The 16,248-nt window shown below is 45.8% G+C and overlaps 1 protein-coding gene across 1 annotated transcript in view; it reads left to right on the top strand.

The window, feature by feature from the left end:
- LOC137532693 (SLAM family member 5-like) overlaps nucleotides 1–16,248 on the top strand; it is a 412,994-nt gene that overhangs the window by 376,310 nt on the left and 20,436 nt on the right. The window contains exon 6 of the mRNA XM_068253515.1: nucleotides 11,805–12,068. Within this exon, the coding sequence (XP_068109616.1) occupies nucleotides 11,805–12,068 (264 nt within the window). The remainder of the gene's footprint in view (nucleotides 1–11,804; nucleotides 12,069–16,248) is intronic.

Below are 16,248 nucleotides of genomic sequence, written 5' to 3'. Positions count from 1 at the left end.
AGGCAGGCTTAAGCTGAAGCTATGAAAACCCAAGGAAACCCTGCAGGAAGCAGATCTTTATACTGAGGTCATCCAATGGGAGCAGACATGCAGATTCCCACACAGGTGAATGATAATCAGTCACAAGCTGACAGCAGGGAAAGACAGACAAAGCTATGCAGCTTGCATGGAAATAGATCAGAACTGCCTGAGCTGCAGCACTACTACTTCCAGCAATAGCTGCTGCAGCAGCGATCATTACACTCTCCTATATGTGATGGATGGTGCTTTGGGTAATAGCGGCCTTAAGAAGGGGTCCTGCATCAGGATCTCCCATCTGTTGGTTAGAATGTCACGAATGTGCGAATGCTGGGCATTGTATTGAGTAATGAACCTTGGAGGGCCTGTGTTGTTAGTTAGTTTTGCATCAGTACTCGGGGGGTTGGGGCGTTTGGCTTTAAATTTAGCGTTTTTTATCAAGGTCTTAGGATATTGGCGGTCCGTGAATTTTTTGGTGAGGATATTGGATTGGATGTCATATTGTGATGTATCTGTGCAATTCCTGTAGATTCTCCTGAACTGACTGTATGGTGTATTGGTAATCCAGGGGTGATGATGGAAACTTTTGAAGTGAATGTAATTATTGGCATTGACCGGTTTGAAATAAGTTTTTGTTTTGATATGATTCGATTCGATGTATAGGGTAAGGTCAAGGTATTCTATGGAAGATGTGTGATGGTGGTATGTAAATTGTAACCCTGCTGGGTTGGAATTAAGATAATCAATAAAATGTGGGATGGTAGAAATGTCGCCTTTCCAAATAAAAATAAGGTCATCAATGTAACGTCTGTAAAATACTATATTATTGAAAAACTGGTTGCCAGGGGAGAGTTTCATTTGTTCGAGGTAACCCATCGTGAGATTAGCGTACGATGGGGCAAACAAACTCCCCATCGCCGTTCCGCTAATCTGATGGTAAACTTGTTCATTGAATGTGAAGATCTTATTCTGAAGGATAAATTCAGCGCATTGTAGCAGAAATGTTTGTTGTGTTGTAGGCATGGAGGGATTGGAGGCTAGGAAATATTGTAGTGCGCTGAGGCCGAATGGATGGGGGATGTTGGTGTAGAGGGCAGAAACGTCACATGTCAGCCAGACATAGTCAGGCTGCCATGGGACATCCTGCAATAAACAAATGAGTTGCTGAGAATCTTTGAGGAATGATGGAAGGGACTGGACATGTGTTTGTAAATGTTGATCAAGAAATTTGGAGATATTGCTGGTGATTGAGTTGACTCCTGAAATAATCGGTCGGCCAGGAGGTTTATGGAGACTTTTATGGATTTTGGGTAAATAATAAAAGTTCGGAGTGGTTGGTTGGGTGTTGATTATAAAATTCTTTTCATTTTTGGTGATGATGTTGGATAAAAAGGCATTATTGATAAAAGTTTTCAATGTGAGGTTAAGCGCGGGTGTTGGGTCTGATGTCAAGATTTCGTAATGTGTGGGGTTGTTGAGGAGTCTAGCTGCTTCATCTAAGTAGTCGGACCGATTGAGTATGACAATGCCACCCCCTTTGTCGGCTGGTTTGATGATGAGATTATGATTTTTTTGTAAGGATTTAATAGCAGAGGTTTCGTTACGGTTGAGGTTGGAATTTAGTGGAGGTGGATTGTTGTGTAAAGTTTGTAGATCATTGAGTACCATGGAGTAGAATGTATCAATAAAGTGACCCTTGGAGGCCACTGGATAGAATCGTGATCTACCTTTCAGTTGTGTGGTAATGTATTTTTCAGTGTTCAGCTTGTGTAATGAATGAGATGGGTAGGGCGTCGTTGTTCGTGATTATGAGTGAGGGGGGATCGGGGTCAGAGCTGGGTTTGAAAGATTTTATTGCAAAATGTCTTTTTAAAGTGAGCTTTCGAATATAGCTGTTAAGATCGGCAAAGAGTTCAAAAGTGTTGATTTGGTTGGTAGGACAGAAGGAAAGACCTTTCTCCAATACTGCTGTTTCATGTGCATTGAGGGTATGGTCAGACAAATTGAAGATACATTTATTTTTAGGGGTCAGGGAGTTTTGTGTGATTGGGGTTTGCTTCTTTTTCCTTTTTCCTCTACTTCCTCTTTTTCTAGGTCTGGTAATTGGCGTTTTGATTTGTTCGGAGGCTGGAGATATACCTTCTCTGAACGGGGGCTCGGTAGTTGGGTGGTGAGGATGTTTTGTGACAAAGCTGAGGGGAGCTCTAAAAAAGAGGAAGTTAGGGTGTTGTTAGCTGAATTAGTTGTGCGCTGCACACGGAGAAAGTTCCACAATCGTTACACAAAGCCAGCAAGTATAACCTAAGCCTTCCAACTTACAGGAGGAGATGCCTTTGTGATATTACTTAGTGCCCTTGGATAGAGATGTCGTGAACCTCCGATTTTCGGTCTTCCGCGGAAGGTTCGGTTCGCGGAAAAGTTCGCGAACCGCAATAGACTTTAATGGGGATGCGAACTTTGAAAAATAGAAAAATTATGCTGGCCACAAAAGTGATGGAAAATATGTTTCAAGGGGTCTAACACCTGGAGGGGGGGGGGGGCATGGCGGAGTGGGACACATGCCCAAAGTCCCAGGGAAAAATCTGGATTTGGCGCAAAGCAGCGTTTTAAGGGCAGAAAACACATTGAATGCTAAATTGCAGGCCTAAAGTGCTTTCAAACATCTTGCATGTGTATACATCAATCAGGGAGTGTAATTAGAGTTCTGCATCACGCTGACACACCAAACTCACTGTGTAATGCACCGCAAACAGTTGTTTGCGTAGTGACGGCCGTGCTTGACTGGTGCGCACCGTGGCAAGAGTGTAGGCCGTGGCGGTTTTCAAGTAGAGATGTCGCGAACCTCCGATTTTCGGTTCGCGAACACCGTTCGCGAACCTTCGTGGAAGGTTCGGTTCGCGGAAAAGTTCGCGAACCGCAATAGACTTCAATGGGGATGCGAACTTTAAAAAATAGAAAAAATTATGCTGACCACAAAAGTGATGGAAAAGATGTTTCAAGTGGTCTAACACCTGGAGGGGGGCATGGCAGAGTGGGATACATGGCCAAAGTCCCGGGGAAAAATCTGGATGTGACGCAAAGCAGCGTTTAAGGGCAGAAATCACATTGAATGCTAAATTGCAGGCCTAAAGTGCTTTAAAACATCTTGCATGTGTATACATCAATCAGGGAGTTTAATTAGAGTTCTGCTTCACACTGACACACCAAACTCACTGTGTAACGCACTGCAAACAGCTGTTTGCATAGTGACGGCCGTGCTGGACTGATGCGCAACGTGGCCAGAGTGCAGGCCATGGCAGTTTTCCAGCCCATATGGTTGCCGGGCTGTGGTAGCTCAATGATAGAACAACAGTGACTGTCCAGCTGATCAAATTTGGTCTATCCACAATGAAGCAACAACCTTATTATCTTCTTGTATGTAGGTAGGCATAGGTAGGAGTCCCAGTATAGGTAGGTAGGCATAGGTAGGGGTCCCAGTAGTTAGCTAGGCATAGGTAGGAGTCCCAGTATAGGTAGGTAGGCACAGGTAGAAGTCCCAGTATAGGTAAGTAGGCATAGGTAGGTGTCCCAGTAGTTAGCTAGGCATAGGTAGGAGACCCAGTATAGGTAGGTAGGAATAGGTAGGTGTCCCCATAGTTAGCTAGGCATAGGTAGGAGACCCAGTATAGGTAGGTAGGCATAGGTAGGTGTCCCAGTAGTTAGCTAGGCATAGGTAGGAGTCCCAGTATAGGTAGGTAGGCATAGGTAGAAGTCCCAGTATAAGTAGGTAAGCATAGGTAGGTGCCTTAGTAGTTAGCTAGACATAGATAGGAGACCCAGTAGTTAGCTAGGCATAGGTAGGAGACCCAGTATAGGTAGGTAGGCATAGGTAGAAGTCCCAGTATAGGCAGGTAGGCATAGGTAGGTGCCTCAGTAGTTAGCTAGACATAGGTAGGAGACCCAGTAGTTAGCTAGGCATAGGTAGGAGACCCAGTATAGGTAGGTAGGCATAGGTAGGTCCTCTAGTATAGGTAGGTAGGTAGGTGTCCCCGTATAGGTAAGTAGGTGCCCCAGTAGTTAGGTAGGCATAGGTAGGTGTCCCAGTATAGATAGTTAGGCTGTGGCACAGTAATAACAATTACCAAGGTCCAGCTGCAACAGATAGAGCTGTATAATGTCAGTGAGCAACACACACACACACAAAAAACACATCAGGAAAACATTAGCTCTCAAAAGAGCTGTTGAGCCAAGAGCCTAACTAATCTTTCCCTAGGAGAACAAGTCTGCAGCAGCTGTCCCTAGTCTGTCTCTAGCAGGCACACGAGTGAGTGTAATGGCCGGCAAGCCTGCCTTATATAAAGGGGGGTGGGGCTCCAGGGCTTAGTGTAGCCTGAATGGCTACAATGTGCCTGCTGACTGTGATGCAGAGGGTCAAAGTTGACCCTCATAGTGCATTATGGGGCGAATCGAACTTCCGCAAAAGTTCGCCTGGTCCAGGCGAACGCGAACCACCGAAGTTCGCCTGGAACCGTTCGCCGGCGAACCGTTCGCTACATCTCTATTTTCAAGCCCATATGGTCGCCGGGCTGTGGTAGCTCGATGATAGAACAACAGTGACTGTCCAGCTGATCAAATTTGGTCTGACCACAATGAAGCAAGGACCTTATTATCTTTTGTGTGCCACCCCCACCCGAGACACTCAAATAGCTGGCGGTCATTGCTTCATTGTGATAGGCAAGCCCCTTCACCGCGGCAAGGTAATGATCACGAAGGGGGATGGGCATATGTACATGCCTTTTGTTTTTTTGTTGCAGCTTCCCGCAGTGCAGCCAGAAAAATTAGGCAGGCATGTACACGCACCAGAAAAATTAGTGTAGTGCTAGCAGCGGCCTTAAAAATTCAGGAATCCGCCTAGAGTCCTGGACCCTGTTGGTGGTGGCGGAGAAGGCAAGCGGCCTGTAGGCAGAGATGCTGTGTGTGGGGACTGACTTAGTCTTCGGTCGTGCAGTAGCCCTCCGTGATCCATGCCTCATTCATTTTGATAAAGGTCAGGTACTGAACACTGTCGTGACTTAGGCGACTTCTCTTCTCAGTGACAATGCCTCCAGCTGCACTGAAGGTCCTTTCTGACAGGACGCTTGCGGCAGGGCAAGAGAGAAGTTGTATGGAAAATTAGGACAGCTCTGGTCACAGGTCAAGCCTGCGCAACCAGTAGTCCAAGGGTTCATCGTCGCTGCTCGCAGTGTCTACATCCACACTCAAGGCCAGGTAGTCGGCTACCTGCCGCTCCAGGCGTTGGTGGAGGGTGGATCCGGAAGGACTATGGCGAGGCATTGGACTAAAGAATGTCCGCATGTCCGACATCACCCTGAGATCGCTGGAGCGTCCTGTCCTTGCCTGCGTGGACTTGGGAGGAGAAGGATTACTGCCAGTGGTACCTTGATTGCGTTGTGCTGCCACATCACCCTTAAACGCATTGTAAAGCATCATTGACAGCTTGTTCTGCAAGTGCTGCATCCTTTCCGCCTTGTGCTGAGTTGGTAACAGGTCCGCCACTTTGTGCCTGTACCGAGGGTCTAGTAACGTGGCCACCCAGTACAGGTCATTCGCCTTGAGTTTTTTGATACGGGGATCCCTCAACAGGCTGGACAACATGAAAGAGGGCATCTGCACAAAGCTGGATGCAGACGTACTCTCCATCTCCTCTTGCTCTTCCTCAGTGACGGCATGCAACTCCTCTTCCTCCCCCCAGCCACGAACAATACCACGGGAACGTGGAGCAGCAGAAGCCCCCTGTGACGGCTACCGCGGTTGTTCTTCTTCCGCCACCTCTTCCTCTTCCACAGAAACACTTTCCTCATCATCATCATCAGAGTCTGACTCCTCTCCTTCCCCACACGACTCCTCTTCTTTTTCTTCTTCCCCCTCTGTGCTGCCGCAGGTGGTTCGGATGAAAATTGCTCCCACGACTCCTCCTGCCGTAACTGTTCTCGTTCACGCTCCTCCACAGCTGTATTCACCACTCTACGCACAGCACGCTTCAGGAAGTAAGCGTAGGGGATCAAGTCGCTGATGGTGCCCTCAGCGCGACTCACCAGTTTGGTCACTTCCTCAAAGGGCTCAATGACCCTGCATGCATTTCGCATCAGTGTCCAGTTGTTGGGCCACAACATCCCCATCTTCCCAGATTGTGTCCCTCTACTGTATTTATGCAGGTACTGGGTGACGGCTTTCTCCTGGTCTAGCAGGCGAGAGAACATGAGCAGGGTGGAATTCCAGCGAGTCGGCTATCGCAAATCAGGCGTCTCACCGGCAAGTTGTTTCTATGCTGAATGTCCGCAAAGCGTGCCATGGCCATAAAAGATCGCTTGAAATGCCCACACAACTTCCTGGCCTGCTTCAGGATGTCCTCTAAGCCTGGGTACTTGGACACAAATCTTTGCACGACCAGATTCAGCGTATGTGCCATGCAGGGTACATGTGTCAGCTTTCCCAAATTCAAAGCAGAAATGAGATTGCTGTCGTTGTCACACACCACGTTGCCGATCTCCAGCTTGTGCGGGGTCAGCCATTTCTCCGCCTGTTTGTTAAGAGCAGCCAGGAGAGCTGCTCCAGTGTGACTCTCCGCTTTGAGGCAAGACATGTCTAAGACTGTGTGACACCGTCGTACCTGGCATGCAGCATAGGCCCTAGGGGGCGGGGGCTGTGTAGCTGGAGAGGCACCAGCCAAGGAGGAGGAGGAGGAGGAGGAGGATGACGACAGCGAAGAGGATGTAGCAGGCGGAGAGGAGGTGGCAGGAGGCCTGCCTGCAAGCCGTGGAGGTGTGACAAGTCGGTCCGCTGTGTACGTAATGTAGCGGCCCTGCCCGTGCTTGGCAGACCAGGCATCCGTGGTCAGGTGGACCCTTGACCCAACGCTCTTCACAATAGATGACACCACTTGACTCTCAACTGCACGGTACAGTTTGGGTATGGCCTTTTGTGAAAAATAATTGCGGCCTGGTATCTTCCACTGTGGTGTACCAATGGCCACAAACTTACGAAAAGCCTCTGACTCCACCAGCTTGTATGGTAATAGCTGGCGAGCTAATAGTTCCGCCACGCCAGCTGTCAGACGCCGGGCAAGAGGGTGACTGGCAGACATTTGCTTCTTACGTTCAAATACTTCCTTTACGGACAGCTGGGTACTGCTGTGGGCAGAGGAGAATGAACCGCTCAAGGGCAGAGTCGGTGTGGAGGAGGGTGGCTGTGAAGGTGCTAGGGAGAAAGCGGATGAAGACGATGCACCGGAAGGAGGAAGAGGAGAAGGAGGGTGGCTTGTCTTTTGGGTGCTGCTTTTCCTCGGGTGTTCTTGCCATAGCTGTTTGTGCCTTTTCTCCAGGTGCCTTCGTAAGGCACTTGTCCCTACGTGAGAGTTGGCCTTTCCACGGCTCAATTTTTGCTGGCAGAGAGAACATATGGCTTTGCTCCGATCTGAGACACACATGTTAAAAAATTTCCAAACCGCTGAGCCCCCCTGGGGTGATGGCGCTACGGTGGCATCAGCAGCTGACGTTGAAGGGCATGTTGGCTGGGTGTCCATAGCTGGCGATACATGGCGCCGGACACTGCCCCCAGCTGTTTCTGAGGACGAGCTCCCTCTGCTTCTATCATGGAGTCGTCTCCTCCTACTCCTCTCTGACTCCCCCTCTGAACTGTCCCCCTGGTCATCTCCTCTACTGGGAACATACGTGGCATCCGTATAATCGTCATCATAATCCTCCTGCCCAGCTTCGCTTTCCTCAGACACCTCCACAACTGCGCCAACTTCAGGTGGTTCATCATCCCCCTCCTCACACGTTATGTCCATACTATCGCCAACTCAGACGTATGAGGTGGGGTACCTGCGCCTTCTTCTTGTTGTTGCAGTAGTGGCTGTGAATCAGTGATTTCACCACCACCACCACCAAATAACTCCTGCGAAGTGTCAAATGCAGCGAATGTGGTGCTTGTACTAGCGCTGGTGGCACTGGCTGCGGGAGATGAGGTGTTCTGTGTTAAATAGTCAAGCACGTCCTGATCTTGGGAAGTGAGTTCTTCTGAGCACTGGCCAGGTCCGCACAAAATCACAGCAACACCACCTCGCACAGTCCTGCCGGTGCCAGGTGGCCTTTCTCTGGGTCTGCCTCTACCTCTACCTGGTTTGTCCATTTTGTCCATCTCGGGGGGATGCTAGGTATATGCAGTGAGCTGGGTTCACTCAACAGTAAAGGTAGTTATATGCAGTGAGGTCGGTTCACTCAACACAACAGGTAGTTAGATGCAGCAAGGTTGGTTCACTGGACAGTAAAGGTAGTTATATGCAGTGAGTGGGTTCACTCAACAGTAAAGGTAGTTATATGCAGTGAGGTGGGTTCACTGAACAATAAAGGTAGTTATATGCAGTGAGCTGGGTTCACTTAACACAACAGGTAGTTATATGCAGTGAGGTGGGTTCACTCAACACAACAGGTAGTTAGATGCAGTGAGGTTGGTTCACTGAACAGTGAAGGTAGTTATATGCAGTGAGCTGGGTTCACTCAACACAACAGGTAGTTATATGCAGTGAGCTGGGTTCACTGGACAGTAAAGGTAGTTATATGCAGTGAGCTGGGTTCACTGGACAGTAAAGGTAGTTATATGCAGTGAGTGGGTTCACTCAACAGTAAAGGTAGTTATATGCAGTGAGGTGGGTTCACTGAACAATAAAGGTAGTTATATGCAGTGAGGTGGGTTTACTCAACACAACAGGTAGTTAGATGCAGTGAGATTGGTTCACTGAACAGTAAAGGTAGTTATATGCCGTGAGGTGGGTTCACTCAACAGTAAAGGTAGTTATATGCAGTGAGCTGGGTTCACTCAACACAACAGGTGAGGTGGGTTCACTCAACACAACAGGTAGTTAGATGCAGTGAGCTGGATTCACTCAACACAACAGGTAGTTAGATGTAGTGAGGTTGGTTCACTGAACAGTGAAGGTAATTATATGCAGTGAGGTGGGTTCACTCAACAGTAAAGGTAGTTATATGCAGTGAGGTGGGTTCACTCAACAGTAAAGGTAGTTATATGCAGTGAGCTGGGTTCACTCAACACAACAGGTAGTTATATGCAGTGAGCTGGGTTCACTGGACAGTAAAGGTAGTTATATGCAGTGAGTGGGTTCACTCAACAGTAAAGGTAGTTATATGCAGTGAGGTGGGTTCACTGAACAATAAAGGTAGTTATATGCAGTGAGGTGGGTTTACTCAACACAACAGGTAGTTAGATGCAGTGAGATTGGTTCACTGAACAGTAAAGGTAGTTATATGCCGTGAGGTGGGTTCACTCAACAGTAAAGGTAGTTATATGCAGTGAGCTGGGTTCACTCAACACAACAGGTGAGGTGGGTTCACTCAACACAACAGGTAGTTAGATGCAGTGAGCTGGATTCACTCAACACAACAGGTAGTTAGATGTAGTGAGTTGGGTTCACTCAACACAACAGGTAGTTAGATGCAGTGAGCTGGGTTCACTCAACACAACAGGTAGTTATATGCAGTGATGAGGTGGGTTAAGTAAACACAACAGGTACTGGGTATATGCAGTACTGGGTAGTACAATGTGCAGCTCCCTGTCACACACACAGGTAGTAACTGAATGTGCTGGGTTGCTGGCAGTGGCACACACAGTATGAATTAGCAAGCCTGTGTCTGCAACAAAAGTGTCAGTTTGACACACACACAAAAAAACAAAAACAAAACAGGATTAGCTCTGAAAAGAGTTGTTGAGGGGTGCTATAAAAGCAATAATAAGCAGCCAGGACCAAGTTAAGCAGCCAAGAACCTAACTAATCTGTCCCTAGTAGAACAATCTGCAGCAGCTCGCCCTAGTCTGTCTAATAGCAGGCAGACGAGTGACTCTAATGGCCGTCGGAGGCTGCCTTATAAAGGGGGGGCTCCAGGACTTAGTGTAGCCTGAATGGCTACAATGTGCCTGCTGACTGTGATGCAGAGGGTCAAAGTTGACCCTCATAGTGCATTATGGGACGAATCGAACTTCCGCAAAAGTTCACCTGGTCCAGGCGAACGTGAACCACCAAAGTTCGCCTGGAACCGTTCGCCAGCCAATAGTATCTTCAAATGTAAAGTTAAAGTTATTGCTTAGTTAAGTATATGGTCGGTGGGAGTATAACAGGAAATATTGTACTCTTTAAAGGGAACCTGTACTGAGTGAAATTATTTAAAATAAACACATGAGGTAACTTCAAATGAACATTACATAGTTACCTTGCCATCAGTTCCTCTCAGAAGCTCACCATTTTCTTTTGACAATGATTCCTTCCAGTTCTGACAACATTTTGTCAGAACTGAAATATATCAGTTGCTGTCAGTTATAGCTGAGAGGAGAACTGATGTGTCCATGTTTCCCTATGGCTCAAGTGGGCGATGTTACAGTTTAACAGTGCTGACCAGAAAGCTGTTATGGGGTAATGGCCATTTTCAAAATGGAGGACAGATAATTTCATTGATCACAGTGGACAAACAGGACGCAGGAGAGGAGAAAGAGATTGAGGAGTAGACTACATGGGAGGTAAGTATGACTTGTGTATGTTTATTTTGGCTTTTAATTTTCAGTTCAGGTTTTATTGAAAGAGAGAGGAAAGAAAAGTTACATGCTACCATTTACCCCCAAAATTGCATTCATACAAGTTAAAAGAATCTGTAGAAGACATAATAAAATGAACCCAGAACTTGGTTTATTGTTCTAGCATCAATTTTAATATATCATCAATGACCATACCCACAGCTATTAGGTGGGATATACAATTAGTCTAAATTATTATGAACAAACATCTCTAGTTGTATCATAAGACTATATACAGTTTGACGCATTTTGTGAAACAGAATTCACTTCTTCTGGAATTGTTCGGCTCTTAAGCAAAAAGATAAAATAAAAACAATACATATACAGTGGGATGTGAAAGTTTGGGCAACTTTGTTAATTGCCATGATTTTCCTGTTACCTGAATAAATCGTTGGTTGTTATGATAAAAAATGTCAGTTAAATATATCATATAGGAGACACACAGTGATATTTGAGAAGTGAAATGAAGTTTATTGGATTTACAGAAAGTGTGCACATTTCCATCCTCATTGGTGTTTGTTAGATGTGTTTTTTACTGGTCTTATTGTATCATACCATCATGGTCTTGGATACTGTGCCTCATGATACCCCAGACACTTCCACTATCTTGGTTACAGAAGCACCCACCATACAAGAGCTGACAATTTGGCCACATTGGGATTCCATCTGTGTAGATCTAAGATGAGCTTACATAGGGTAGTTGTATTACACAACAAAGAAAGCAGCACCTACAAACTCTGCCCTTGCAAACTTGTGTTTGGCAGGTGTTGTAACTATATGTATTTCTTTACTAAAAACATGTTTATGAGACTTAAAATTGTATCCTCAGTTTCTAAACTGATATATTGCTTATTTTACGAAGCAAGATTGTAGCTTGGGCTTGATTAGCAGGGTCTTCAACTCAAGGTTTCCTTCTTTCTTACCTCATTAAGTTGTGAGGTATGTATTCTGAAAAGTTAAAAAGTTAACGATTCCCAAAAGCTCATCATATTACAACATTTATATCAAGGATTAAGGGGCGCTCATCCTATTACAACATTTGTTAACACACATATAAAAAGAGTGACACATTCTATGCTAAATCCTTTTTGATGATGGTTCTTAAAGTAATAACTAAATGCAAATAATGTAATCCCATATGTAACAGACTTTTTCCTTTGTTGCAGAGGAGATTGCAAGTTTAAGAATCGACATATCTCACAGTCCTCAGAATGACAGCTGTGTTGTCACCATGAACTGTGTCCTGCAGGGTGGGAACTACGTGACCTTTAGCTGGACAAGGGACCAGGAGGACTTACATCACAACAGCAGCATCCTTGTCATTCCAGTCACAAGGCAAAATGCAAACAGCACCTTTAGCTGCAAAGCACAGAACCCTGTAAGCAGCAACTGGAGTAGAATCACCTTACAACAGCATTGCAAGCCAATAGGTAATAATTTCATAAAAATCTGATAAATATGGAACTCAGTACAGAACTGCAGTTTTGGTTGTGCTTGTATTTGTTATGCAGATTTTTTTAAGCGAGGGTACACAACACATTTAAACAGTGAGGGACAATTTCCACTTGCAGTATGGTTCCAAATGTGATTCCATCTTAAGGACAACATGTATGTTTGTTCATGATAAATGTACGCATTGTCCATTGCCTACTATGTTTATGAATGGATGAATGTGTGCAGTGTGTGGAAAATTGCTGCATGCTGTCAGTTTTTTTTGTTTTTTTTTTACAGAAATTTGCATGTAAAAACTTATTGGGTGGAAACAGTCCAATGCTCTTCAGAAGTCTGTCAGTTCTATATATTATATTTTTAATTGAATTTTCAAGAAAATGTGTACAAACATCAAATAGAGAGCATAAAGTTCAGAATAGTGTACATGGATTAAACAAAAGGTGTACAGTCCGCATATTTTCAAGACACAAAATTGTGTAAATAATAAATCAGAAAGAGCATACACCATGAGTAAAATACAGGTCATAAAATTATATCAACATGTCAAGCAGTCACTTGTATAATCCACTGCAGGTAAGGGTATGTAGTAAAGTAGATTGAACTTCCGGAGGTGCGATCAGAGTTGTGCTGTGTATAGTTGGTGCAGCTCTCAATTTCCGTGCAGGACGGCTAGGATATATGGAGACAAAGTAAGAGAAAGTGCACTCAGTGTGTGGATTATGATAAGTGGACAGCCGACCGTAGAATGATCTCACCTCAGTGTACTGCTGGTTAGCCCATATGGGTGTCCCAGCTCGCAGGCTTTGTCCCTTTGAGCCAGGGACCTTTGAGCCGTGTAATGTAAAGATCTGTTTATTGTAACGTGTTTTGAAAGGGATAAAGCCGCCTTTTCTTCTTCTACTGAAGAAGGGGCGGCTTTATCCCTTTCGAACCACCTTACAATAAACAGATCTTTACATTACACGGCTTCCCCGTGTATTGTTGTTTGCACAAACTTGCACCTCACCGCTGCAAACTCCATTATACACTACCAGCTAACAAGTGCCCGCAGAGTGCAGGTAACGCTTGTGCTGGAAGGTGGATGACAGCTTGCACACCGATCCCTCTACAAAAGGGAATATACTCATACAATTGGCGCCCGCCATGGCCACTGGGCACCTGCATGGTGCAGAACGCTGGTGACTGCAAGGCGAGTGGTGCTATCCACAGCTGCGAGAGGAGAGGAACGAAGGAATCCCGGTTGCCAGGAGCCTGGTCCCTGGCTCAAAGGGACAAAGCCTGCGAGCTGGGACACCCATATGGGCTAACCAGCAGTACACTGAGGTGAGATCATTCTATGGTCGACTGACCACTTTTCATAATACACACCCTGAGTGCGCTTTCTCCCACTCTGTCTCCATACATGTATAATCCAGGTATCCACAGAAGAACAATCAGAGTAAAGCAAGAGCAACACCTAATAATGCAAGATCTGAAGCACCAACAGCCAAAGTCCGACTACGTAAGGGAGCCATAATCCTCAACTGTTTTCCAATATCCCAAGGGCACCAGATATCATCAAATCTATCCACATTATTATTCAATCTGGCCGTCATTTCTTCCATCCGTTTTACATCAAGAACCTTGTCAATCAGCATATCTCTTGTCGGTGGAGACTGGGAGCACCATAAGGCTGCAATAGATCATTTGGCAGCATTAAGAATAATTGCCGTCAATGTATTTGTTTTATGAGAGTGTCCTGGGAGAGGGTAACACAATAATAAGGTAAGTGGTTTGAGTTCGATCTCCTTTTCCCAAGAGGTCTGTGTCAGTTCGAATGTTCATGTACATTTCGTGTCTGAAATTCACACACCGTTGAAAAGGGCCCTAAGTCCGGGTTCAAACTGTACCTGATCCAAACCCTATCTGTCAAAAACTAATCTGTTCTCCATTCTGTTTGATCCATTGCCATATGTTTTATCTAAGTTTTACAACCATCTTACATACGTTCCGTTCCGCTATAAGATGTTCTGCTATAATATTCCACTTTAAGTGAAGGAAATCAAAATAGGAAGTGATCTTTTGGTATGATACAGGTACGTTTTCAAAACAGTCTGATCAGTATTGTCTGTTTTCCATTAAGATACATTGCATATGTCGAGCATTCAGGTCCATGTCAGTTCCATAAAAATGGTACAGGTCGCGAACATTCGATCAGTTTAGTGGAAAGTAGGAAGCAGATCCATTTTAACCACTTGAGGACCACAGTGATAAACCCCCCTAAAGACCAGGTACATTTTAACTAAAATGGCCACTGCAGCTTTAAGGCCAAACTGCAGGACTGCACAACACAGCACATGAGTGATCCCCCCCCCCTTTTCCCCCCACCAACAGAGCTCTCTGTTGGTGGGGTCTGATCGCCCCCAAGTTGGTTTTTTTTTTAAATAAATATTTATCTCCGTTTTTTAAACAAAATATGCTTTTTTTTTTAGTTATTCCCTCCCTCCCTCCCTGCACCCAGCCAATCATGCGATCGGCTGTCATAGGCTTCTGCCTATGAGAGCCGATCGCTCTCTTGTCCCCAAGGTGGATAGTCGTGTCACACGGCTGTCCCCAGTACAGCGCTGCTGCTGATTGCATCGCTGTACAAGTAAATAGACGGTGATCACGCCGTCTAACAGTCTCCCGAGCTGCAATAGCCGCTCGGAGACTGAAGAGGGGGCGGAGCTCCACCCTCCGAGCATGAGATGCGTGTGCAGCATGCGCACGATCTCATGCAAATGAAAGCCCCGGGACTTGACGCCAATTGGCGTTAGGTAGTCCTGGGGCTGCCGCCGCGGCCACGCCCATTGGCATTAGCCGGTCGGCAAGTAGTTAAAATACCAATGTGAACTTTCCCATTTGAATTGCATTGCATCTGTTTACAGATACGCTCCTACACTCCACTTGACAGTACGTTTTTAGCCCAATGTGAACCAGCCCTAAGTGTACTTAGATAAGTACAACTGAGACAGAACTAGCATCCATAAACTAAAAAATAGTTGATAGAAGTAATATGAAATTTAACCCCTTTGCGACCGTGTTGCGCCAATTGGCGCCAATCCCCACTCCGTCATCAGTCTCCCAGCGGTGACCGCCACTAGGAGACTGTTAGATGACAAAACACTTCTATATACACTGTACAGCGCTGCGATCTACGGCATCGCTGTACTGGGGACAGCTGTGTCCCCTGGGGAGGCACAAGAGCAATCGGCTCTCATAGGCTAATACCTATGACAGCCGATCGCGGTGGTTGGCTGGCGGGGGAGGGAGAGAAAGGAAAAAAAATAGTACATTTTATAAAAAAAAAGATAAATACATTTATAAAAAAAACAAAACCATTAACCTGCAGAAGCGATCAGAGCCCACCAACAGAAAGCTCTGTTGGTGGGCAGAAAAGGGGGGGGATTCATTTGTGTGCACGGATGTGTGGCTCTGCAGAAAGCCATTAAAGCTGCAGAGCCCTAATTTGAAAAAAAAAATAGCCTGGTCACTAGGGGGGTAAAGCCTGTGGTCCTTAAGAGGTTAAAGCACCCCTGAAGTGGGAACCAAAATGCCAGTTAAGCTCACGGTGAGCTAGATTACCCACTGATGATCACCCTTCGATTATTGGTTGTCTTCAGGTCTCTTCCACTCCCCGTCACCTTAACATTCGACCGTCCTCTTGAGCCAAATACTCCAAAGGAAGAACGTATGGCCGTGCACAAGCAAATATGTTCTGGGCATGTGCAAGTTGTGTACTGCACATGCCCAGTTTAAAATCCCTCATGCACAAAAGTTCCTACTTTCACAGGGCATGTGCAGTTCAGAACTTCTCCTTCAGAAGTGCTCCTTCACTGCTTGGGTGTTAGTGGAGGTGGTCTTGAAGTGGGCAATGGGGGGGGGGGGGGGGGGGAGCACGGGTGGCATTTCCTCTGAGGCTGTAATTAATATGCTGGTAAATGGTTGAAACCCATCCCGTGACTATAAATATGAAATCTTTTGTCATTCCATCTATCCCACAATGTCTACATAATTTAATCAACCTTTTAGTCTGTAAACACTACAGATGTTTAATGTTTTCAATGAATCAAATGTGCAAGTTTGGGAACCCTTGGGGAATAGTGATCAAAATATGGTAACACTTCACTTTTTAAGTTT

This window comes from Hyperolius riggenbachi, chromosome 9 (assembly GCF_040937935.1).
Source record: "Hyperolius riggenbachi isolate aHypRig1 chromosome 9, aHypRig1.pri, whole genome shotgun sequence".
Classification (NCBI taxonomy): Eukaryota; Metazoa; Chordata; class Amphibia; order Anura; family Hyperoliidae; genus Hyperolius; species Hyperolius riggenbachi.
This window is presented reverse-complemented; position numbering and strand designations above follow the sequence as displayed.